At 39.1% G+C, this 27,284-nt stretch overlaps 1 protein-coding gene and 1 pseudogene across 3 annotated transcripts in view; one reads left to right on the forward strand and one right to left on the reverse strand.

Annotated features, from left to right (window-relative positions):
• The window catches only part of ZFX (zinc finger protein X-linked), a 51,491-nt gene that overhangs the window by 7,681 nt on the left and 16,526 nt on the right, over positions 1-27,284 (reverse strand). For all 3 annotated transcript variants that reach the window (XM_039222658.1, XM_039222656.1, XM_039222657.1), the window contains exons 2-3: positions 22,231-22,319; positions 18,545-19,114 (exon numbers count right to left, since the gene is read on the reverse strand). In XM_039222658.1, the coding sequence (XP_039078589.1) occupies positions 18,545-19,114; positions 22,231-22,291 (631 nt within the window). In that variant the 5' untranslated portion in view covers positions 22,292-22,319. The remainder of the gene's footprint in view (positions 1-18,544; positions 19,115-22,230; positions 22,320-27,284) is intronic.
• Positions 23,761-23,935, forward strand: LOC120224436 (annotated as a pseudogene).

The raw sequence follows: 27,284 nt of genomic DNA on the forward strand, positions 1-27,284 counted from the left end.
ATCACACAGTGAGGACTTGCAGCGTGAGCAGAGTGGGCCAAGGATATCCTGAGGAACGTCAACAGTTTAAGGGAGGGACAAGAAGAGTTCACAAAGGAATCCGAGAAGGGGAAGCCGGAGAGACTGGTGGAAGATCATGAAGGAAGCTAGGGAGTTATAAATTCCAAGAAGCCCAGTAAGGCCCACGGCAATAACACAGCGCACACACTACTCAAGGAGGAATGTCTGTACTGACCATAGTAACCCGGAAGTCACTCCTGCTCCTGGTGAAAAGCAGTGTAGTGAAGGCTGTATGGGGTCAGATTAAAATGGGGTGAAGATTCAATGCAAGGTGTGCATTTCTTCAAGTCTCATTTTAAAATGGAGAACAAAGGGGCACTAACTAGAATGGGTTGCAGGGTCAAGGACTTTTCTGTTCAACTGATACAAAACACTCCAGCATATTCAGTCTGTGGGAGCAAGTTCAACAGAAGGGAAGAAGCTGAAGCCAGAGGACATGATAAAACTTCTGGATCAAGATCTTAGAGGAAAAGGGGAAGATGAAACTGGAGGGGAAGATGAAACTAGAGCAAAGGTGAAGAAATTTTCCTTAGATTGGAGGAGCAGTATGTTATCCTTTTGAGACTTGAGGTGGTACACACGGATCCGAAGAGAGCTACGTTAAGGGTTGTAATGACGGAAGCTGGAGGAGTTCAAGGCTCATGGCTTCAACTGAGGATATGAAACTGCAGGCAAGGCCTTTGGTTACCAGTGAGAAGATGGCAGGCTGGGTGAAGAGCTTAAGAAGTTTGAGAAAATGAGCTGGTCTGGGACAAGTTTCATGATATAAAGGTTCAAAGAGACCAGCTGGTTAAATTCTTTGAGGTTTAAAAAAACAAAGAGGGGCGCCTGGGTGGCTCAGTTGGTTAAAGGTCCAACTTTTGATTTCGGCTCAGGTCATGATCTCATAGTCCTGAGACGGAGCCTTGAGAAGGACTCCGCACTGGGCATGGGGCCTGCTTAGGATTCTCTCTCTACCCCCTACTCTCTAAACCAAAACCAAAACCAAAACCAAAACCAAAACCAAAACCAAAACCAAAACCAAAAAAACAGGTTCCCTGAACTCTGCACATAACTACCTCAATTCAAGTGTCTTGACTATGCTTCATAGACATGGTTTGTGGAGAGAAAGACTTGGCATTAAGTCCTTATTTCTGGCCTGATGTGTACTTACCCTTTTTCAAAGCAAAATATCTTTTATGACATACCCAGCTGACTGAGCCAAGGCTATTTTCTTAAAGGTAGCTTTGGGATTTCAAACTGAGGGAGCATTAGAAGGATGAACATCTCACCAAACTAGTAGGAACGTCCTGAGTTAAATCTGTTACATCTTTGGAGAAATCATCTCTGAACAGTTTGATGTTGTTAATGAAGCTTGCCCTTTTTGGGCAAGGTGTGTCAAAACGGATTTTAACAGGTACTGGAAAATCAAATGTCCTTGTGTTTACAAAAAACAAGGTCAGGCTAGCTGTTTCTGTACAGGCTAGTTTGTTGGTATTCATAAGATAAAACCTTTGATGACTGAGAAATCTAATCATTTTGGACCTTGGAAAATGTCATGTATCTAATTTACCTATAATCTGGAGTAAAAGACCTTTCTGTTTGCTTTCATAAATGTGTGGGAAAACACATTTGGAATATACAGGCTCACTTGAGCCAAGCAAAGCTATTCTGTTATTAAACAAAAGTAGAATTCACCTTCATATTTTCACCTTGGGAATTTGTTCCACTAACTCAACTTATGAAATTATTCTGAATATGAAATATTATAGAAGTGATTTGTTAAAAAAAAAAAGCCCACTTCGATGGTTAAGTACTCAAAATTTCTGTGATTTTAGAGCTACCATTAAAAAGGAATTTCTAAAAACAGACAAAGGTGGCTTTGATAAAATTGAATCATCATATGTATGATTTCTGCATTAAGTGCCTTCTTCTAATGTGATAATGAAGAACTAGAGCTTGGCTACAAAGCCTCTACAAAACAGAAGAGCATAATTTTGGGAAATTAAGACTACTTCTAATAATACCTACCATTTGCATGACATTTTGCTATTTCCTCATCATTTCTATGTACTTTTATTTTATTTGATTACTACCTTTTCCAGATAGAGAAATAAAGACTCTGAGATGGTATGCAACTTATCCAAAGTCAGTGAACTAATGAGTGAGGGATGAGAGACAGAAGAGGTGCCTATCTTTAGAACCCAGACTTTTATTTTCATCTTTTCTGATTCTTTTAAGAAATGCATGTTTACTGTAGAAAATTTAGTATTAAAAACAAAACAAAAACACCAATAGTCCCACCAAAATTTCTGTCATGTTAAATTTTCTTAGCAGTTTTTCAGTTTTTGTTAAAGCAAAATCGGCATCACAGTTTCCTCAAGCCTTATATAAGAATAATCTTTACATCTCATCCAACATTTTAAACTTCAAAACTGAGAAACATTTGACTTATCAACGATCTCATTAGTAATAGCAAAACTATAGCAAAATGTAGGCGGTACTTTATACTGCCTCAAAGGAGCATCAGTAAAATCTCCTAAAGACCAAAAATCTAGGGATACTTATGTGCAATGTTAATAAATAGTATTGTCCCTAAAAACATAGTTCGTTAAGATTTGAGAAATCCAGTACTTTCTGGAAAAGAAAAATTTCTGGGGTGGGTGATACCACTTCAAGTAAATTGTTAAATGGATGTTGATCTAATTAAAAAATCCAAAAAACTAAGCCGATAAACAATGTATACAGCAAGGAAGGATGGCGGTTGTCACGAAGAATGGGAAGGCTTATTGACCCCGAAACTTATGGCAAGCATGATGGTAAGCCCTTAAAATGTAACCATTTACTCCTCTCAAAAACCTTATGAAATAGGCAATATTGCTTTGTTATTCTCACTTAAGTTTCTAGACAAATTTCATTATAGTATCTGTCAAGACAGAAAAATGTGATACTGGATTGCAGCAGAATTGCATTTTGTACAAATTAACATCAGAAAAAAAGGTATCTTTCTCTGCCTACGTTTCCTACCAAATACCCCTGAACACAGCCCTCAGTCAGCTTCTCTAAAACAAAGACCCAGTCCCCTTACTCTCTAGCCTAGAATGGTACCCCATTTCCTACCAAATAAAATACAAACCGCACAGTCTAGCAACTGACCTGTGACCAAAGCAGAGCACCTTCTGCCTTCAGCCTCGTCTCCCCGAGGAGTCCCTAGACTACTTTATGTGCCCTGAACTTAGACAATACGTTATTTTTAAATTACCATTTCTTTATGCTTCTTGTACTTTGCTACATATATATAATTTCTTGTAGAAATTTTACAGCTTACTATTTAAGAAAAGTATTTTAAAATACAAAAGGAAATGGGGCACCTAGCCGGCTCATTTGGAAGGGCATGTGACTCTTGATCTTGGGTTTCTGAGTTCAAGCCCCACAGTGGGTCTAGAGATAACTTAAAAAGGAAATAAAAATGTGACCAAATCCCACCACCCAGTGGGGCACCTGGATGGATCAGTCAGTTAAGTGTCCTATTCTTGATCTCAGCTCAGGTTTTCATCTCGGGGTAGGAAGGCTGGGTTCTACGCTAGGTGTGGAGCCTACTTTAAAAAAAAAAAAAAAAAAAATCCTACCACCTACAATTATCAACTTACAGATGATTTTTTTACACATTTCCCTATGCATATTTATAAATAAAAGGAAGAGAGAACAGATATTTAATGAAAATTGGATACTGTAATATGCCTTTTTTTTAGATTTTGTAGAGAGAGGGCACATGCAAGTGGAGGAGAGGGACAGAGCGGGGGCGGGGGGGAGGGAGGGAGAGAGAATCCCAAGAAGGCTCCACACTCAATGCAGAACCCCACATGGGGCTCGATCTCACAACCCTGGGATCATGATCCCAGATGAAATCAAGAGTGGAAGGCTGAAGTGACTGAGCCACCCAGGTGCCCTTATAATATGCCATTTTTAAATAAAAATTATTACAATTTACTTGAACTCAACAACAAAACAAATTTAATTCCACAGTCTATCCCATTCACTTGCTATTGCATCCCTTGCCCTACCCCTTCCGTTCATCATACTGGCTTGGCAGAACCACAAATTAGCTTAACTACAATGCCTTTGCACCAGCACCCATGCAGCTAAATCTGACCGGAAACACGCACGCACACTCACACGCACGCACACACGCTCGCATGCACATACGCTGATGGTTTCATTTTAATTCATGACCCTGAACCTAAAAACTGAAACTTTTCTGCCACTTTCTCTATTTTCTAGTCTTCTCTCTCTCCAATCTCTAATATCCCCTCCCCATCCTCACTCTCAGTTAATCTTACTTCCCTGAGAACTGAAACAATCAGAAGATCCAGTAACGTATCTACCCACCTCCCTGGAACTAAACCCAGCGTGTTACCATAGACAAATCACCCATATTCCTAGCTAAAGCCTGCCCCTTTTTTATTGCTCTAGCATCTCTCCCCTCTCTCCCCTACACCTGCTGCTGGAGCACTTTCATCAGCATATAAACAAACTATTCCTTGTCTCCCTTTAAAACAGAAACTCTGGATCCCATTTCTCCAATTCTTGTCATTCCATGTCCTCTAAACTCACTTCAGTCAGACCCATGACTTTACCAAAACTGTTCAGCAAGGTCACCTGTTCTCCGTATTCATTTGACTCTGCTTCACCTTCCTCACTTGGCTTCCAGGACACAAGCTCTTTGGTTTCCTCCTCCCTCCCTGGCCATGCCGCCTCAGTCCTCTCTCTGCAGGAGCTTCCGAATCTTAGCCGCTTAATGTTGCAAACCTCAGGGCTCAGACTTGGTCTTGGTTTATTTACAATCACTCCTTTGGCAATGTCATTCTGTTTTATAGCTTAAATTTTATCTATATGCCAACAACTCCCAATTTTGCATCTCCACTCTAGTCCTATCTCCCAAACTCAGATTTGTACGTGTTTGAGGTCTATCAGGTATCTCCAAATTAAGTCTCTGCTCATATGTCATCTTCTTAGCAAACTCTGACCACATTTGCAACCCCAAATCCTCCTTATACTCTTCTCTTCTTCCCAAGAAGGTATCTTACATTATATCACTTATTTATGTCAATGTACCTCTGCTAGAATATAATCTTCAGGATGGAAAAGCATGGAATGTTTTGTTCACTGATCTATCCCAAGTGCCTACAATACAGTCTGACATACAGTACAGATACAACATTCATTTCTTAAATATATGAATGTTGATCTTCATGTAAATGTTTAGTTATTATACTAGTTCTTAACCTTCTCTAAGGATAACATATTACAAAAACATTTGGAGTCATATTTTGCTTTTATAATACATGAATCAATTTTAAAGCCAGTATCTGCTGTCATCCTACTATGAAAGATGTAGAAATTAACACACTGACATCCGTCCACTTCCCAAATATTTTAGTTTGATATTAAGTGAATGCCAATACTCACTACCAATCCTTTGATCAGTTTCTCCATTCTACAGTCCTACTGATTCATCCTTCAGTTTGCTAGATTCATTACCAAATAGGGAGGGCTGTCAAGAAGGGCTAATGGATGCTACAGCTCCTGAGTTCTTGAATACATGAAAATGTCAGTCCGTGGCCTTTACTTGAAGAACAAATTGGCTGGGTATAATTCCTAAGTTACATTTCCTCAGAACTTTGTAGAGTTGTTTCACTGTCTTCAAACACTGAGTACTTCTGTATGGATGTCCTTATAACTCTTTATCCTTAAAGTTCACTAAACATCACTATGATTATGACTTGCTAGTTTTATCATTCTGTAAATTTCTTGAAACAAGAAAGATCTGATCTTTATTTTAGGAAAATTCACTATAAGGTTCTAATCTTTATGTTAGGAAAATTTCGTCCATCATAAACATTTTTGTAGTTCACTGGTTGCTCCCTTCTTTCAGAATTTCACTTGTATTTGTCTCCTTTATTTGTCTCCCCTGTCTAGCCATGTTCTTCATAGACATTTCTGTCCCCTTTTTTTCTTAACCATTTCATTATTGAGATTCCCTAAAACTGGGTCCTATGCCCATGCTTATTTACGGAGGTGTATTTATTCTTTCAAAAAATTTTTTTCGAACATTTATTTTTGAGAGAGAGAGAGAGACAGAGCATGAGCAAGGGGAGGACAGAGAGAGAAGGAGACACAGAATCCGAAGCAGGCTCCAGGCTCTAAACTGTCAGCACAGAACCTGATATGGGGCTCGAACCTACGAACCATGAGATCTGAGCCGAAGTCAGCAGCTCAACCGACTGGGCCACCCAGGTGCCCCGAGGCATATTTATTCTTATAGTTGCTTCTATGGTGGCTTTTATCTTGATCATATTTTTCTTTTTCTTTTTTTTTTCTGAATTACTAGTTTACCTTCTATCTGCCTCTACTGTCTTATAATATATTCTTTGAACTTCTGATCATTTCTTTGCCTTTTTTTTTGACTTTTAAAAAAAGGAACATGTTTGCAATTTCACTGAGCCTATATAGACCAGTGCTAACCAATAAAACTTTCTGTGATGATGGAGATGTTCTAGATCTATATCTGCACTAGCCACATGTGGTTACTGAGCACTTGAAATGTGCTTGAAATGTGTTGTTGGTGTAACTTAGGAACTGGATGCTTAATTTTATTTAATTTTCACTTAATTTTCATTTAATTAAACTTAATTAGTCACATATGGCTAATGACTACCATAATGGAACACACAGGTTCAGACAAATGTTGGGATATACGCTTACTGTGTTTGAAATTTCAGAGATTCTTCTTGCAATGTATTAAAGAAAATTATTTCAGAGAGCTGAAGAACATGAATCTTTAGATTCAAAGGGTTCACCATGCATGAAAACATAATGCATGAAAAAGACCTACACCAAGCTAAGCATAACTGCATGGTATTTCAGACCAGTAGGGATAAAAGGTCTTTAAAGCTTTCAGAAGAAAAAGAAACACCTACAAAAGAATGAGAGTCAAAATGGCACCAGGCTCCTAAACTGAAACACTGGATGCTAAGTGACAGTGAAACATGGCATCACAAGTTCTCAGGGAAAATTCTTTGTAACCTAGAATTCTGTACCTAACCAAATGATCAATCAAGTATAAGGTAGAATAAAAATATTTTTAGTATACAATCTATGCTCCTTAAGAAGTTATTTCAATATGTGGTCTGTTACAATAAGGGAGTAAGTCAAGAAAGAAGGCGGCATGGGGATCCAGAAAACAGTGGATGATTCTCAGGAAATGAGAAGGAACTTTTCAGAACAATGTCTGTATTACATCAAGCCTAGAAAGCAACTACTTCAGAAAGGAGCTGAAAGATAAAAAGCTTCAAGACAGGAGTCACTGGTAAAAGGATGACTCAAAGGGAAAAAAAAAAACCTAAGTGGATGGAGAAGTAAGTCGAACTTAAGTATATATTTCTTAGAAGGCACAAACAATTCAGAAGGAAATCCCATGCTACGAGGACAGAATGAGTCTTAAAGACAGCCTAATTAAGTTTGAAACTATATACCTATGGACCAGTACCCACAAGGAGGACATGGATTCAGGCACAGATGCAGGCACAGAACCCTAGCCTTCCAGAACTAGAAGCTACCTGGTAGATCTTGAAAGAGGTTAATCTGAAAAAAGTAAAGACGATTTTACCTCCTTAATGACTTACTTCAAGGGACAGTCTGAATACACAAATCTTTTCTGAAGTTTTAACAAGATCCCCAGGTGTGATGTTAGGATTAACATCAGGAGGGAAATCAGGCCTTTTAAGAAGACCTACAGTCTACTGCTGGGGAATGAAGAAAGAATTTGGTTCTTTGAACCAAGAGCCTGTTCTAAGTCCAAGAGTCTTACTACTTAATCACTTCAATTTTAAACTTCTAAACCCAAAATCCAATCAAAAGAAAAAAACTACAGAATAAAAAGGCTTGATACTATACAACAAGTCCTAAGATTGCCTATGTGGGCGGGTGGCTACTTAATTAGTAAAGATATCACAGATGGGCAGTTCCTCTTCAAAGGCTACCTGAGGTCCTAAGCAACTCTTAGGTCCCAGACACTGTGATGAGTGGTGTCCCTCTTTTATCATGAGATCAATGGCAACACCTATAAACACCTAAAGAACTAACTAACTTGCAGGAAGCGTTCTGCTGAGTAAGCAAATGTTCTTGTAGATGATAATCCACTTAGAAGTTCAGTTTTGGACCTCCCTTTCTTGTCTCCTCAGGAACCCTTTCTGGGGTTAAAATTCCACCTTATTTTTGTTAAATAGCCTATAGAGGATTTCAGATAATTAGTTATAATCTGATCTCCTTTTAATTCTTGAAACTTTCCTGGAGAGGTTCACAGGCTTAATGAAATTAGCCTTAAACTGTAGAAAGGGAATTAAAGGATCAGAAACATTCAAGTGCCTCTCTTAAGTCACAGTGATCTCTAGCATGGTGCTGGAGATAGAACTACTGAAAAATATTTGCCAAACTGCACTAACTAAAGCTAGTTAACCAAGAACTGATTTCTTAATTCCATAAATTCAGGGGGAAAAGAAAGGAATGACTATTACATTCCCACTCTGTGCCTGCTTTTACCCAGGAATTCCCTGATCAGACAACAGAAAGGTCTTAAGTGAAGCCAGTACTGAGTCAGTCCTGCCAACCTGACTGATGCCACCAACGGAGAGACTGTGTGTGGACAACAATGACCAGCAGTTACTGACAGGCAGACTCCACGTTGGGTGCCTGGTACATGTGATCGCTGATCGGCCCACAGGTCAGGCAGTAGGACTGCCATCTTACAAATAAAGAAACCAGGGCCAAAGTGAAGTCCGTAGTTTGCTCAAATTCATACAGCTGGCGAGCCCCAGGGCTGGCGCCCAAATGGAAGGATGGCCAACTCTAGGCTGCAGACACTGGTTCCACACACTGAAGAGCTTCATGAAGACCCTCAAAGGAGAGGCATGTTCTTCTCTCTCTCCTCCTCTCTCTCTTCCCTCCCCAACCCCCACCATCCCACAAAGTAACCACAGATCTGTTCAAAGAGCAAACCATTGGAACAATTCTGTCTAGGTTGCGAGCAGATAAACAATAAATAGGAGTCAGGAGGCCGGTCTGAAGCTCCAATTGCTTCTAAGGCTTTCAAGATACAGGCTTTTTACACAATCTGAGTTTTGGTGGGGAGAGGAGAGGACAATATATTTGCCTTACTTGAGTGCTTTACTCCTGATACAAATCTGACATCGAGACTGAACAATAAACTGACAACTCTTTAATTCATTAATTTTAGCGGTGATTTCTAAGGAAGCTTCAGAGTACCCACAGTCAAGACTATAGTTTTACATGGATTAATAGAAATCTTTTTTTGATTTTACCAAAACAAGCTTAAAGCTTATTCAATACGTCTTCTTTAGGTAAGACTTTTCTTACATTTCAGAAACATTCCCTTGAGGATGTGGATTTTTAAAATTCTGGAACTTTATTCTGTGGCTTACTAAATGGCTTGAGAAACAAAACAAAAATGACAGATTGCATATATAAAAATAATGGTAAGATACATAAGCATTCAACAATCAGCCCACAGTACAAAGGAATAAACAAATATTTTACCACGTCTCCTGTGCTAACAGCACTGAGAATCAATAAACCATCAGATTGCATTAATCTTCAGAGTGCAATCTTTGTGCATTAAACATGGAAGTTTGGATTTATTTCTTCATTCATTCCCGGAACCACTTTTTATTGGAAGTCTACTATGACCAAAAGTTGTACTTAACTAGGAGCTAACATCAGACCAACTGGTCAAGACACCTAAAGTAGAAGGCCAGGGGCACCACAGGGACAGCAATACACAGCAGCACTGTGGACAGATCTTTAGCGTGTCCCAACACGCTCCACCTCTGGTCATGGTTTTGCCATCTGCCCAGCCGCACAAGCCAGAAACCAGAGAACATTCCCTCTTCCTCAAGCCTAGATGTAATAATCCAAATTCTACTTCCTAAATATGTCATGAAGCAGTTTCTGCCAAACTCTACTGATAGAACCTTATTTCAAACTATCATCATCTGTTTCTTACCTGAACGACTACAATCTCCCACGGTGCAGTTTTTGTTTCTGATTTTACTCTTACCTTGTCTGCTCTCAATACAGCCATGAGGATGATCTTTCTCAACTACCTATCTAACCATGTTGTTATGAATCTGCTTACAACCTTTTAACAGCTCCCCACATCAAAAGGTAAAGTAGGCTTCTTAGTGCATGCAAGGGCCTTTATCTTGGACTCTGCCTCTCTTTGCCAAAGTTGTTATTATTTGCACTCCAAAGAGGCCCTGAACATGCCAAGATCTTTCATATCTCCTTGCCTCTAAATAAGCCCTTCTCGCTCCTCTCTGCCATTCCTCCCTCTTTAACCACGCATTCATCCTTCAAACTGAGTTCACCTCAAATTACTTTTTTAAAGATGTGATCGTGACATTGTTTCGTTTGTTTAAAAAATCCTGGTCTTTCAGATATATATACTTAAATACCTATGAATGAAATGATGTGTGGAATTTGCTTCAAAACAAGATGGGAGGGAAGAAAATGCACAGGATTAGAGATGAAATATGTTGACTTAGGTCTTCAACCAAGCTTCCACAGAAATGTGGTTATAAACCATTATTATGGTTTATTATTATAAATAATGCTTTCATAGGGGCGCCTGGGTGGCTCAGTCAGTTAAGCATCCAACGTCGGGTCAGGTCGTGATCTCGTGGTTCAGGTTTGAGCTCCCCATAGGGCTCTGTGTTGACAGCTCAGAGCCTGGAGCCTGCTACAGATTCTGTGTCCCCCTCTCTCTCTCCTCCTCCCCCACTCGCACTGTGTCTCTCAAAAATGAATGTTTAAAAAATTTTTTTTAAATAAATAATGCTCTCATAGCATGTCTCTCATTCATCTACCAAAACACCCCCCCCCTCAATTTCTTCCATTAGTGTTTCCAAAATACTTTGTACATTCAGTTGTGCATCTTTTCACAATCAATGATAATGATCTGTTTGTCTTCCCTCCAGGACTGGACTCTAAACAGCCAGAGACTTTCAATGTTTATCTCTAACAGCTACCAAGGTTCCCGGCTTATCACAGCTGGTCAATAATATTTCTGAATGAATGAAGTCACAAGGAAAGTAAACAAGGGTAAGAGTAAAAATAAAAGTTTATGTATGATTTCTTTTCCTCAATGAAACATAAATTTGAAAAAAAAAGTAACTTTTTTTAGGTAGAAAACTAACGGAAGAGGGTCTGGAGGCTGTCTGGGTGTTTTCTGTCATGAGTTAACTAAGAACCTGTCTGAGCCTCTTCAATTATTGCTGAATTGGGTATTCAATAACATTGTAAATTTTAACAATCAGTGAATTGTTTGCCTCTTCCATTCACCAATAAGCACTATTTAAGCCAAACCCTACTGCTCTGTAGTAGTTTTATACACACATGTATATAAACACACACACACACACACACACACACACACACACACACGAAGAAGGAGGACAATATGAGGGTGAAAGGGAGACTCTTTGGAATAAAACACACTTGATTTCAAATCCTCAACCTAATGCTGACTGGATGTGTGACTTTAGTCAAGTTACTTAAACGGATCCTACTATCCAATCTGTAAAAAACAATGGTAACACCAATATTTAAGGCTGTGTAAAGAAAATAATATATACTAAGTTCTGACACACAGATACGGTTTACTGAAAGTTTACTATTACCTATTTTTATTGTTACCAACTTATTAACAAATCCCCAACTAAATAGTATCTCTTGAACTAAAAAAGCTTAAGTCAAAAAAAATTTTTTAAGTTATCCATATTGACTTCATAACAAACAAACCACAAATAGTCATAAACATTTCCCCCTGAAAAGTGAGCTTTGTTAACAACAAACCTCATCAAACGAACTTAATTCCATCTTCTGATGGAAATTCGAATTGACTCCAGGGTTCTTAGAAAATAGGTCTGATGAGCCTGAAAGCATTTTGCACACATTAGCACCTGAGTTCTTCCATGCACTACTAACTCACATGGACTTAATTACATATATGCCACCAGACCAAAAGAGTTTAATAAGCATTAGTTAAGAACTAACCAATCTAATGACGTATTAACATTCAGCTTTTATACAAGCACTTGCATACTGTAGAAAATAGTATTTTAAATACAACTTTATCTTAGTGAAAAAACATCTTTAGCCTTGAGAATATAAAAACAACTAAAATGGAGAGAACACAGCTATATTACTACTCCACACTGTCATAAAATGCTTTTATTAAAGTTATGGTCTGCACGAAGTAAAATTTCCAATTTTATAATCAACAGGTTAAAAATGATGATGTAACTTTCATGTAACCAAACTAGTTTAAAGGGTTCTAAGTTTAAATTATTTGCTATGTTTTTCTTATGTTATCTATTTTAAAACTGCTTAAAATAACCAGAAGCACATATTTTATTAGAATGTGTATTAAAAAAGACGCATCATATAGGTTTACGTTAGAAAAGAAACCCTCTGGCCAATCGCCCAGTTTTTGGCAGGAAGGAGCCCAAGTTCCCAGTGTGTTAGTTGTTTTCTTTGAAGTTGCTATAAGAGACCGCATACTCAAGCACCCTCGTTTTCTGTAGGAACATATTACGTTGCCATCATTTATTAAATTTGTTATACCTTTTAAGACCAAATTAAGCATTTTTGCCTGAACTTTAAAATTTAGACTTTAATATTTAGGGTAGTAAATTTTGCAAATTCATGACACACTCTGACAACATGGAACTAGCATAAGGGTAAACATACAGATCAATGAGACAGAGTTAAGAGTCCAAAAAATAAACCCCTCACATTTACAGTCACTTATTTTTCAGTAAGAGGGCCGAAAACATTCCATGGGGTAAGTAAGAACAGTCTTTACAGCAAATGGTGCTGGGACAAGTGAATACCCACGTGCCAAAGAATGAAGTGAGCTCCTTATCTACCTCACAATATCAACAAAAATAAACTCAAAATGGACCAAAAGCCTAAATAGAAGAACCAAAGCTATAAAACTTTCTTAAAAGGAGACAGGTGTAAATCTTCATAACCTTGGATTAGGCAACAGTTTCTTAAATATGACACGAAAAGCATAAGCAACAAAAAAATATATAACCTGGACTTCATCAAAATTTAAGACTTCTGTGCATCAAAGAACACTATCAAAAAAGTGGAGACTACTGGCAGAACAGGAGAAAACATTTGTAAATCATATCTCTTAAAAGGGATTTGTATATAGAACATATAAAGAATTCTTTCAACTCTTTAGTAAAAAGGCAACTCAATTTAAAAATGGGCAAGGCATCAGGTGGCCTGGGTGGCTCAGTTAAGCATCTGATTTCAGCTCAGGTCATGATCTCACGGTTCATGGGTTCGAGCTCTCCATCGGGCTCTGTGCTGACAGCTCGGAGCCTGGAGCCTGGATGGAGCCTGCTTTGGATTCTGTGTCTCCATCTCTCTCTGCCCCTCCCCGGCTCATGCTCTGTCTCTCTCTCAAAAATAAACAAACATTTAAAAAAAAAATTTTTTTTAAATGGGCAAGGTAGACATCTCTCCAAAGAATATGTACAAATGGCTAGCAAGACCATGAAAAACTGCTCGACATCATTAGCCATCAGGGAAATGTAAATTAAACCTACAACAGGATATTGCTTCACATCCACAAGGATGGCTATGATTAAAAATAAATAAATAAAAAGATAGCATTAACAAGTGCTACAAAGGGTGTGGAGACACTGGAACCCTCGCACACTGCTGGTGGAAATGTAAAATACTGCAGCCAAAATCTGGCAGTTTGCTAAAAGGCTAAACATAACAATTACCATATGATCCAGCAATTCCACTCCTATATATACATATACATAAATATATATATTCCCAAGAGAAATGAAAACATATGTCTGCAAAAGTTTGCATGCAAATGCTAATATTACAGATATAACAGCCAAAAAAGTAGAAACAACTTACAAATGGACTAAATGTACACCCAGACAATGGAATATTCTTCAGTTATAAGAAGGAATGAAGCACCGACACGTGCTACAACATGAACGATGAAAACATGCTAAGTGAAAGAAACCAGTCACAAAGACGATAGATTATAGGATTCCATTTAAATAAAATATCTGTAACAGGCAAAGTTATCCAGGCAGAAAGTAGATTAGGGGCTTCTTAGATCTGGTAGAGACAGACAGGGTTGATGGGAGTGATAGCTCAAGTGTATGGAGTTTCTCCTTGGGGTAACAAAAATTTTATAAAATCTAATGATGGTTGCACAAGTTAGTGAATACACTAAAAACCACTGAATTGCACTTTAAATGGGCAAACTGTATGGCATGTGTCACATGATGTTATGTGTGTTAAAGCTCTAACCGCAGTGTATTTTACCACGTACGCGGACTCTAGGATGAGAACGGAATACCTAGCTCCTGGTCATCTTCTACCTAAATGTTCTAATTAAAAGACATGGGATAGGTCAACAAAATCTAAAGAATGACCTCTTGTTGATCAAGTCAATGTAAGAGGCATAAGAGGCACCCAGAGAATATTTTGCTTCCTGCAGCTGTTGTAAGGCAGTGTCTGAGTCATCATCACCAGATCTTCTCCAACTTTCCCTATTGTACAAACTGATGTTTTACAAAACAGCATCTTGACCATGCAGCTGCAAAGTGAAACTCTGGGAGGCTGAAGACCATTGCAAAGAAATCAAGGATGTCTGGCAGCTGTCTCGGATTAGGGGAGAACTAAAAAAACAACTTGGTTAACAAGTGGGTGACTCAACATTCCATCTCTCAGAGACCCAGAAAACTCAGTACCCCCATACCTAGCCTAACCAGAGCCAAGTAAGAACCACTAGGGAAGAAACGTAATTATTAACACCTTAGATATGACATGATGCCTACAGACCTTCAGCAATAGTCTTTATATATTCAACAAATATTTGTTTCATGCATATCTGTGTAGGGTTCAATGAAGAAGATACATAAACGGCCAAGATGCAGTGGAGAGTTCCTGTCCTCAAGAAACAGATCATCAAATTTAAAAGCCATCTTAACTAACATCTAGACTGCAAAGGTGAGATAAAGAGGTCATCCTGACCTCAGAGGCAGCTCTACTGTGACAAAGAACATTTGTGTCTATATACGCTATCATGACAATATACATAATGAGGAATGCTACTTCATCATCATTTATTTTTTTAAGTTTACTTATTTTGAGAGAGAGGGAGCTAGCACGCAAGCAGGGGAGGGGCAGAGAGAGAGGGAGAGTGAGAATCCCAAGCAGGCCCCACAGTGTCATTGTGGAGCCTGACGCAGGGCTCAATTCCACGAACAGTGAGTTCATGACTTTAGCCGAAATCAAGAGTTGGGCACTTAAGCGACTGAGCTACCCAGGTGCCCCCATCATCATTTTAAATGAGGCCTTCAGAGCAAAGAAATCTGCCATGATGGAAACTAAAGACTTTATAAAGCTGTTTATTAGGTTCTTAGATCCAATGACTTCCTGAAATTTTTGAAAAGCATTTAGTTATCAGTTCATGTTCTGTGACCCATAAAGTGATGAATAAATACCTAGATACTACCATCTACCATGTCATGAAAAGCATTAAAGTGGACTGCTAATATAGCATCTGTGCATTCTCTATCATGGAGAAAATCAGACCATAGTTCCTCTACACGCTTACCACAAAGCCCTTGTCAATCCTAAACTTCTGAAATCAATTTAGGTTTTAAGTGGAAATGCAGCACTAGAAAGCAGAAACAACAGAAATGCTGATTAATTCTAAAGCATCCAATTGGTTTGATTCCAAAGCCAAGAGTAAATTAAATTTTTTAACATAACCATACTTAGAAGGGAAAAAAAGGGACGATGGTGTGGAAGGGAGGAAAAATGAGTCAAGAAGTGCCTGCATGATAGAGAAGACAAAAGATATGACCAAACAAACAAAGTCATCATCCCTAAATCCAATTTAAAAGCAATCAAACCATTTCATTATAGTAAAATAAGGGCATTAGGTAACGTGTGTGTGTGTTCTTTGTATTCTTTGAGCTTGGATATGACATTCTATTTTAAAAGGAAAGCAATAAATTAGCACTGTATTGTTAAAATACATACTTATATACATACATAAAATATACAAAAATACACAACAAGAACAGTTTGCGTCCATCCTTAAGAAACCCAGGGCCTAAAAGAAAGAGAACTGTAAGGTTTTTAATGAAAATTTTACAAGTTTGGACTCCATAATACAATCTAAGAATCTAGTATACTATGTCAATCATTACTAAAGCAACCTGTTTTGTTGTTTTGTTTTGTTTTATGACATTCTTGGAGCGATGAATTTCCTAAAAGAGTAATAAAGACAAGAGACAGTATGCAGCTCAAGGTCATACCAACACTACGCATTTCACTCCTGAGTAAACAGGTTTAAGCAAAAAGAGAAGTCAGGGAGAACCAAGAGGGCTTTCTCCTCAGTCTTTCACAAGTACCTCTTCCCCTCAGCAAGTACAATGAACCCAACTCCTTACTTTCTCCAGCCTTGCCTCCGGGTTGCCTGGTCTTGCAAAAGAAATCTGGCAGTGGTATTTAAAAATGACATTTTCGGGTCGCCTGGGTGGCTCAGTCGGTGAAGCGTCCGACTTCGGCTCAGGTCATGATCTCGTGGTTCGTGGGTTTGAGACCCGCGTCGGGCTGTGTGCTGACAGCTAGCTCAGAGCCTGGAGCCTGTTTCAGATTCTGGGTCTCCCTCGCTCTCTGCCCCTCCCCCACTCATGTTCTGTCTCTCTCTGTCTCAAAAATAAACTATAAAAAAAATTTTTTTAAATGACATTTTCATCCTAAATGATTATCTTACATACAAACTTCAGACTCCCAATCTCAGGCGGCCCTTCAAGGCAGCGAGGCAATCTATCCTTTGAGTTCTTAAGCTTCCTGTCCTGGTCCCTCCCTGTAAGATTAAGGCTTTTCAACCCTTCCGTCTCTATTCTTCAGCTTTCCACCCAACCTCTGCAGGCCCTTCTGTATCAGCAGGTAAATTTGCTACACAAAGCAAATAGCTCCCAACATTCTTTTTTTTAAAAACATGTTATTTATTTTTAAAGATTTTATTTTTAAGTAATCTCTACACCCAACATGGGGCTTGAACTCACAATCCCGAGATCAAGAGGAGCAAGCTCTACCAACTGACCTCTACCAACAGATCAGGCGCTCTGATCCCAACATTCTAAAGCTCCTTTTACTGCCTCTGTTTCAGAGAAGGGGCCTCAAACAGCCCTCCACTGCTGCTCTGGACCTCATTCCCTTCCCCTTCTCTGGAACTGCTCCATGTGGTAGCCCCTTCCCTTGTCTTGAGTCTCTCTGTCCAACAGGTTGTGTCCTGCACCCGTAAGCCTATAAATACATGCTCAACACACTTTCACCATCCAAACATCAAAAGCTACACTCCTGCCTCTTCAGTCCGTTCACCTATCCCTATCCGCACTACTTACAATCATGTCTAACATACAGTAGGGGCCTCGATGCATAACGGTTGAATGAAGGCATTTTCTTCCTCTTCACACAAAAAATTCAGATTTCCAAAATCTGGAACTTTTAAAAGGTATTTCCTAAAATGCTGGTGGACTCCAATATATGCTTATATTAAGCTCCTGTATTGTAAAAGGTAATCAAGCAAAGCAAATACTGTTGTGACTTGATATAAGCAAATAGTCCGTGAGCGTTTATTTGTTTGAAGTTTAGTTCCTAAAGGCATGAGAATCCCCGTACTGAGTCAGAACTGTGGTTTATCCAACTCAGGATTTTCTGTCTGAAAATGGCACCAAAATATATGTTGTAAGATATAGCTATCCTTCCAGAAGTTAGGTTAAAAATGTCTAAGTGTGTTCCAAAATACTTTACTTTTCTTGGATAACTTACCATGAGTCCATCATACTTGAAATCATGTTTCAATACTATGCCAGAGCTCTTTTCCATGCTATCTGTTACATAAGTGGCATTTTACAGGTAAGTAGAATAAGTACATAAGTAGTACTATCCATCCATATACAAGAACGTAAGCAGTTTGGTTATACATGTTTTCCCAAGCTGAACTCCTTTTAAAAAGTGTCAAGAGGATTCCTAATTCGAATAAAGGCTCATAACAGCCTAATCACATCCTTCATGATTTCAGAAAGTTCAGTTCTACTCCTTTCCGTCCTTTTCTTTTTAGACTGAAGAAATCTCACCTTTCTATTGTGTCCTTACAGAGAAATGACTCTTTACTCTGTATCATTTCACTTCTCTTAATTTTGAGTTATCTTACAGGCTCCAAAATGAAACAACAATGCAGGTAGGTCTATAAGATTTACTTCAATTTTATAGAAGTCAAGAAAATTTCACCCCTGATGTAAGTTAGGAAAGACAGCCTTCAAAATACCTTTGACAATCACTGTACCCCAAGACTTACAGGAAATCATAAGGTAGTCCTCACAGTTGCTTTTGTCATCATCTTGCTGATCCACAGGGATCCCATTGGCATCTATGACTGCTTCAGAGGCACAATCTGCTACCAGTACTTCTTCTGAAACGACATCCGTTGTCAGAGGATCGGTGACAATTTCTGCTTCTACTACACTATCATGAACGACATGTTCAACATGTCCAACATCAGACACGTGTAGGGATTCACTTGTTAAGACGTGTTCTGGCATAGACATTGAGGCGGAAGTAATGTCGGAAGCCAAAACATCATCTGGGACCGTGCAATGTGCTAAAGAAACTTCTTCGGTTACATCTGAGTCCAGCACTTGCTCAGGAATGATGACCGTTTCAGATACATCTGCTTCTTCCATGATATCGGGGCAGTGAACATCTTCTATCACAACATCCTCAATAACATCTTGGATTACAACGGAGTCTGGGTCATCAGGAACAAAGTTATGCACAGTTATGTCTGAATCCACAACATCTGAAACAAAAACAGTCTCTTGTACTTCCACAACAATTTGATCACCATCCATGTGTGTGGCATCAGCTCCTTAAAAAAAAAAAAAAAAAAGATTAAAACCACAAATTTCAGGTAGATATGTGCATGTCTACTTCAAAAAATGTAGATGTTATTTCATTTCTAGCAGTAAAACAGACTAGCTTCTCATTTTTCTCAAACATTAAGGTAGATTAAAGAAGAGTAATCTATTTTTAAATCATATCAGAATAGAAATTCTTAATACATGAACTTTTATTCTCATCCCAAATCAAGTGATAGATAAGGAAATACAGAAAAATTAAGCAACTGAGCCAGGCACATATACACATAAATTTTCATGAAAAGTAAAATTCTAGGCTCACTAAAGTTAAACTGATATACATAGGTCATTAAGGGATGATTATAAAAATAGGTGATGTAACTTGGGTTGGCAAATAACATCATTTTCCTTCATTATATGTGTTTTTCATTCTTTTTTCCTTCTTGCTCCATTTCTTTCTCCTCAAATATTTTTTCTTCTTTCCTCTCTCCAAAATACTTTTTTATCCACTTTTTCCCCTTTCTCTCCCTCTGTTCTGGAATAATATCTCACCAATATTCTCTATTTAGGACTATGGAAATTCAGAAATTATCCTCTGAATCTAGGATATAAAAGGGTCAGGGCATAAATGAAAAGAAGGCCAGAAGGCCACAGTTAAGGAGAAAAGACAACTGGTGAAGGAACCTCTGTGGACAGATGAGACGTATACAAGTGCAGGTGCGCTGGAGTGGTGGAGGCCAAGGTTAGTTGGAGTGGAGCCTGCCCCCACTTCACCAGGGTATTCGGGCTCTATCCAGCCTCTTCCTGTCCCCCCATACCCTAGTCCCCCAGGCAGCTCCTCAGAATATAAGAAACCCTACTCTGCAGTTAAGGAATAAAGACAGAGTGTTGAATCAACTGAAGCCCAGTGAGGTTAAATGACTTCACCAAGATCACACCGTTTGCACAGATTATGGTGCTCCATAAATATAACTCTGAATGAATGCCACAAATGGGAACTGAAAACAGATATCCTTGCCAAAAACTAACATAAGATAAAAGAAAACAAATCTAGGGGCGCCTGGGTGGCTTAGTTGGTTAAGCGTCCAACTTTCGCTTAGGTCATGATCTCGCGGTTCGTGGGTTCGAGCCCCGCGTCGGGCTCTGTGCTGACTGCCAGCTCAGAGCCTGAGCCTGTTTCAGTCTGTGACTCCCTCTCTCTCTGACCCTCCCCTGCTCATGCTGTCTCTCTCTCTCTCCTAGAAATAAATAAAAACGTTAAAAAAAAATTAAAAAAAAAAAAGAAAACAAATCTAGTATCCTGGGTCCTAGTGTAGGGTGAAGCAAAGTTTTATGAAAGTCTTACCTAAAACACTATTCTGTCAACTAGTGCTTCTGGATGGGACGCAGACCAGGCCGAGTCGACGCAGCTGCCTAACTCTCTGACTGTGTGTCACTGGCCAGGCCCTCAAACACACATGGCTTTGTTCAACAAACACAAATGACCGACTAGGGTCAAAAATATCATTAAAAATGTAAGAAATCTTAGAGCTAGTTAGTATCCATTTTAATTACATCTAGAAATAATAAAACAAATATGTCCGCTTTAATTTCTATACGACTTCTACAAAATGCTTTATACTCCTCTGTTTTCCATATTTTCAATACTGGCATCAGCAACAGATCACTCTAACCTCCATTTTGCAGACACGAAGATGAAAGCATTCAGTGGCAAGAAGACTGGATACAAAATCTAAATCAGAGAAGAGTTGGGACACTTAATTGTTTTGTGACCTTGGGCAAGTCATTTAACCTCTGAGTTTCGGTTTCCTCATCAATAAAATGAGGACAGTAGTATCTGCCATGCATACCTCACAGGACTGTTGTGATGATCAAATGGGAATGCATGGGAAGTGTTCTGAAAAACTGTAATGAGAGGTTTCATTATTATTAGGACATGAAAACGGAGGCCCTGATAGATTAAGTGACTTGCTCAAAGATAAACCACCCTAAGTGTTAATAATCAGGGTGAAAATGGAACAGCCCTTCAATCCACCACTTGGCCCATGATCCAGGCTTGTTTGTGGCAAGATTAAGCTAATAAAGAGTGTACATTTTTCTCCAAAGAGCTTAGTCTCTCTTTCAAGCACATTAATTATATTTCATGTTCTAATGAAGAATTCTAGCTTTGCATCGAATCATCATCAAAGTGATGTTACCAAATGTGAACTAAAAAATTATCCCAAGTTATAAAGAGAAATACATCTACCCCTGCTGGATTTAGAGACTAAAGAAAAGTTACAATTTAAAATCATTAATATTTAATTTCCTGAATATGTTAATCACTATTTCTTTAACATACTGCAATATGATTTCAAGTCCAATGGAAAATCAGTCAACGTTTTATTTATAAGGGTAGCTAGCCAGTGTGATATAAAACCATTTTACATTATAAAACCTAGCAAAATCACTTTACAACGTTATATAGTTGGAGTCATGGGTGATCTGAAATTATGAATACATTTTTTGTATTATTAGAACTTCATGAATTTATTATTCCTTATAGTTTGGAGAGTGAGGTAAGACTCCCTCTTCCTGAAGCAAAGGTCTCTTTTTGTCCCCTTGTGAGAGACAGAGTTATAAAAATAGGACAAGGTCAGAATGTGCAGGGTCTCAGGTTTATTCGTTACCTACTGGGTAATGAGCAGAAAACGGAGAAATGACACAATCCATCTGTTCTCCTAGGATGAGTACTCTAATTGGTGGGCTAGACAAAAGAGACTAAGGGGAAGGAAAATAAAAGTTACTGCAGACGAAGAATGAGATGACAGAGCCTGTCTACGTGGTAGAAAGTAGAAGGAAAAGATGTGAGCAAGGGAGAAATAACAGACTCAGTGCTGGAAATGGGCAAGAGATTAAGTGAAGAGGACAGTGACATTTTGAGACGGCTGCCGACAATAGGACTGTTGGTCGTGAGGGAACCACGTTTTTAACGAGGGGAATAAGAATGTGTTGACTTTAACACGTGGAGGCTTGACCAGACAAAAAGGTACCTAAGTGTGAGTATCAATGTGACAGTCTAGCAATCCGTCCACTTGATAACCAACTCCGAATGTGGGAGCTGGGAAGTGAACAATCCAAGTTATACCTGTCGCGTCAAAAAATGAGTTTGGCTCTTGCGGTTGTAATTCAAGTCCATCTTCATCCATGGCCTTTGATTCTCATCAGTCACAGCTCCTAAAGCAGAAAAAATGAAACCAAGCATGACCTTTTTGGTATATGTATTAAAAATTTCACCATATTTATATTTCTGAAACTCTCAAAATTATGTGAGATGAACATCTATCAAAAATGTCTCTCTCTAAAACAAAAGGGAACTAACTTAACTGCCGTCCGTAGAGGACAAGGCAAGGCAGATGAACAAGTCAGCCAGGCCTAGTGTTTTAACTGAGATGCTGCTTACAAACATCAAGTATATAAATCCTGATGAATTCTGACACATGCATAAACCCGTATACTCACTACACTACCCAGACCATGATCTGGAACACTTCTAGCACTCCAGCACTCTCGTCTCCTCTCACTCTGTATATATGCCCCATATTCTCACAAGGGTAAAGAGGTTTATTAAAGTTCAACTGAAACACACTCTACAGCTTACTGGGGGGAAATTTCTGCACGGTTTTTCTACTGCTTCTCTAAATTTAATGTAGTCTATCTTTCAACCAGTACATTAAACCACCGTAAAAATCCAAAATGTGTAACTGTAGTAATAAACAGCCTTTGGGAATTCTGCCTAACTTACACTGACCTCTCTCTCTCTCTCTCTTTTTTATAGTTTATTTATTTTGCGAGACAGAGAGAGAGGGAGAGAAAGAATCCCAAGCAGCTCCACTCTATCAGCACATAGCCCCACTTGGGGCTTGATCTCACGATCAAGAGAGATTATGACCTGAGCAAAAATCAGGAATCGGGTCGCTTAACCAACTGAGCCACCCAGTCGCCCTTTACATCGAACTCTCTCAACTGACCATCCAATCTAGGTAAGTAAATTGCTAGTGTATTTATACTCTTCTGGCCAGAGTTGACTGGCACTAGCTACAAAGTGGTAAAAGAGAAGTTCATCTTAGAGCACAATAAAATCAAAGTCCTATCCCTGAGAACCTGAAACCAGGAGCAAGGGTCAGGCAGTCTTCTCCCCATCACCACCACCACCCTTGGCTCTAACACAGGAACTTGAGGAAGGCCAGTTTCCAACTACAGCTTAGACTAGTGAGATCAGGTTTACAAATAAAAAAATAAAAAGAATCCAGTGAATGCCCTGAGAAGCTAAGTAGAAGAACCAGGGAGGGGAGGTTTGCCAATAGCTTTTTGGCTCCCGGTTCTAGACTTTTCTGAAGTCCAGCTATAGGACCTTGTCTGCCTTAGGTTTTTGTAAAACATTCCAGTGATCTTAATGCTCCCTTCTCTACTTAAGCCCCAACTTACAACAAAAAACTTAACCATTAAATGATATCTAACGCTGATCACTAATCAGGGATTGTGGTTTACTTATGTTGTAAGTATTACAGAAACCTCCTCCCCCACTGATTTCCTTATCTCTCTACTTTGTCTTTCTAATCAGCCTAAATGGCACTATTAGACATCTTTCTTTCACCTTTATCATTTTTCACTGATGATCACTTCTCGGCCTTTTGGCTAAGATCAAGTGTAGTATCATTTTTCACTGATGATGCAAGTGTTGAATGCTTAGTAAAATTTCAAATAAAAGAAACAAGAGTCCTTTTTTTTCTAAAGTGTATTTATTTTAGTAATCTCTACACCCAATGTGAGGCTCAAACTCACAACCCCCAAGATCAAGTCACGTGCTCTTCTGACAGAGCCAGCCAGGCACTCCAAGAGTCATTTTTCCAAATCATCAGCTAGATGACATCATTCCTTGGTTCAAAAATGTTTAATGGCTCCCTGCTGCTTCCAAATAAAGTTCACACTCTTGCCATCTTCTAAATTCCATACCCAAACAAACTTTCCCTCATTCTGTCCCCTACCTTCCCTGTAAGTACCTCCCCCCCAAACTGCACGCATGCACACACACACAAACACACACTTAAGACAAACAAAAATGTCCAATGTCCCCATAAGATCCCAACTCTACACTGAGCTCAGGGCTTCTCCTACCTGGAACACCTTTCCCCTGTCATCTCTGCGTGGACCTTTCCCCCAAAATCCTTTCCCCACAAAAAAAGAAAAAGCTGAAAATAATCTTTCCCTCCTCTGAATTTCCACAGCACCTTTACTGTTTTTTTCTGATTTTACTTGTTTGCCATAAATAACTATTTACTTATATAGATCTAATCTTAATATGCTAAACTTACATATAAATATTTCTTATTTATATACCCATGAGAAACTCAAATAACATTAATGTAGTAATCTAATTTTCAACATATCAACTCTAAGACATTTTCTATTCATTTTCAAGGAAGGACATGTTTCATGGTATTTATTCAAAATGCTTCAAATTAAAAAGAACAACAGGGGCGCCTGGGTGGCTCAGTCGGTCAAGCATCCGACTTCGGCTCAGGTCTCAATCTCACAGTTTGTGGGTTCGGTTCCTGCGTCTGGATCTGTGCTGACAGCAGCTCAGAGCCCAGAGCCTGCTTTGGATTCTGTGTCTCCCTTTCTCTCTGCTCCTCCCCCACTCAGTTTCTGCTTCTCTCAAAAATAAACAAACATTAAAAAAATTTCTTTTAAAACAAAACAATTTTCATCTCTGAAAAATGGAAACTGTACATGTTCTGAAAAAGTTGCCAACTGCTCTCTCCCCATTAAAATCACCTCCAGCCATAACGCTTTCTCTTCTCTCCACTTCAATAATGTAATTACAAAATGATAAACTGTAAATTCATCTTCTAAACATAATGCTATACTACTACCCGAAATTAAGCCAATTAAGACACCAATGCAATAAATAGAATTCGTTACGGTATTAAGGGCCGTCTCACCAATTTCCCTAGTAAACCCAGTCCCATCAGCTCTAAGGACTCTCCAGCTGCACACTAACTCCCGTGCTGGGCATTCATCCTCCCGGGCTTTTCTCCTAAGAGTCTGACAGATCATCGATCCCCCCTGATTCTCAAGTTCTCTCCTTCCTCGGGTTTCTTCCCACCTTTCCGACCGCGGGCCATTCTGCCTCCCGGCTCCTTACTGCACCCTAGCCCAGGCCTCTTCTCTTCTGCTTTTAGGCCACGGTTTCAACTACCTACCATTTACGCAAAGGAGAGTCCCCAAGTCCACATACTCGGGGCAGCACGTAACACCCCACCAGACCGTCTGTGGAGTATTTTCATCAGGACACAACCCTGCTTTCCCCTGACATGACCACTAGGGCCTTTTCCTTCCTCCCTGCTTAAATTCAGTCAGGTTGTCAGAACTTCTTCATTTCTTCTCCACAACCTCTCAAGAATCTGTCCTGGTCTTTTTATTACCACTGTCACCACTCACTCTCAGCTTCCGATTTCCCAAAGCCCTGCTTTGTTTCAGGGCATTCACTTGCTCAGAAAGCACCAGCACTTCCCCAATATGCAAGGTGCTCTAAAATACTAACCCGAGCTACCGCAACAGACTTAGGTGCTATCAGTCCCATCATTTTACATCATATCCATTTCTTTTTTTTTTTTTTTAAGTTTATGTTGAGAGAGAGAGAAAGAGCGAGTGAGTGAGCACATGCCCCCACACTCAAAAGAGCTGGGGAGGGGCAGAGAGAGGAGGAGAGAACCTCAGGCAAACTCCACACATTGTCAGAAGGGAGCCTGATGTGAAGTTCAAACCCACAAACCATGAGATCATGACCAGAGCCAAAATCAAGAGCCAGGTGATCAACCAACTGAGCCACCCAGGCGCCCCTCCATTGACTTTCTAACAGGTATTCTAGCCCAAATGGAGGGTAATCCACTCACCTTATTTTGACTTAGGTGAGCAGTAATTGTTAAAACAGTTTTGACTGCTTATTTTTCCTTCTATTTTGTCATTATAAAAACTCAAATGAGGAAAAAACATGTTTTTACTTCCAAGCAGAGATGACTGTCCTACAACTCTGTAACCCGTATGGGTTAGAAGTAACTCTGACAACCAGAATGAAAGCAATGTTCTTAGAACAGAACCTATTCAGAAGAGTTCTCATTTCTGTGATAAAGTCTAAGAGTAGGGAACATGCACTAATAATGTGACTAAAATTATTCCTGCCTTTGCTGCAAGAACCAAGCCCAGAGATCACTTGAATTTGGAGACAAATAAGCAGAACAGTTCGGAGAACCAAGACTAACAATTTGGAGACATACTAGCATTTTGTCTGATTTATCAAACGTCCTCAAAATACTTCTGGGACCCCACTCTTACCACAAGCTCAGTAAAATATTCTCTTCTCAGTTAATAAAAATACCATACCAAGTTAATAGGTAGAGCAAGGGTATTTATCAATCTTAAATTAGGGATAATGAATATAAGACATTTCCCTTTTGGATCTCTTGATGTCTAGACACTTTGATGATCTCCCTCTTGGCCAAGTTAACAGGGTGCTTACATACTCACTTTGCTCATTGCAGCTAATATGCACACAATAAGAACTTTTCTGCTTTCGGTCTCCCAAAAACTCACTGGCTTTTAATTTTAGGACACAACTCTAGTTCCTCTCCCTAAGTCAAACTCAGAGGACCAACTGTACTACATACTGTAGATGGAACTGCTCAAGCTGCAAGAAAGGCAAAAGCCAGATCTGTCTCTAAAAGTTTTTTTCTTTCCTTTTTTTTTTTTTTTTTTAAAAGTAAACTCTACCCACAGTGGGGCTCGAACTCCTGACCCTGAGATCAAAAGTCACATGCTTTACCAACTGAGCCAGCCAGGTGCCCCGAACAGAATTTTTCTTAGAGTGAAAGTGTAACTGGTGAAAATTTATATTTAAATCTTCCCTCTTAAGTTAAATTTCTCATTTTGTCCTCATATTGTTCAATGTTGCCCATTTCTTCACAAACCTAATTTTCTTTTTTTTTTTTTAATGTTTATTTATTTTGAGAAAGTTCACTTGTGTGAGTGGGGGAGGAGCAGAGGAAGTGGGAGAGAGAATCCCAAGCAGGCTCCTGTCAGCGCAAAGCCAGACACGGGACTCGATCTTTTTTTTTTTTTTAAAGTTTTTTTTTTTTTTTT

Source organism: Hyaena hyaena, unplaced genomic scaffold (genome assembly GCF_003009895.1).
Source record: "Hyaena hyaena isolate Hyena2069 unplaced genomic scaffold, ASM300989v1 scaffold_1171, whole genome shotgun sequence".
In the NCBI taxonomy this organism is placed as follows: domain Eukaryota; kingdom Metazoa; phylum Chordata; class Mammalia; order Carnivora; family Hyaenidae; genus Hyaena; species Hyaena hyaena.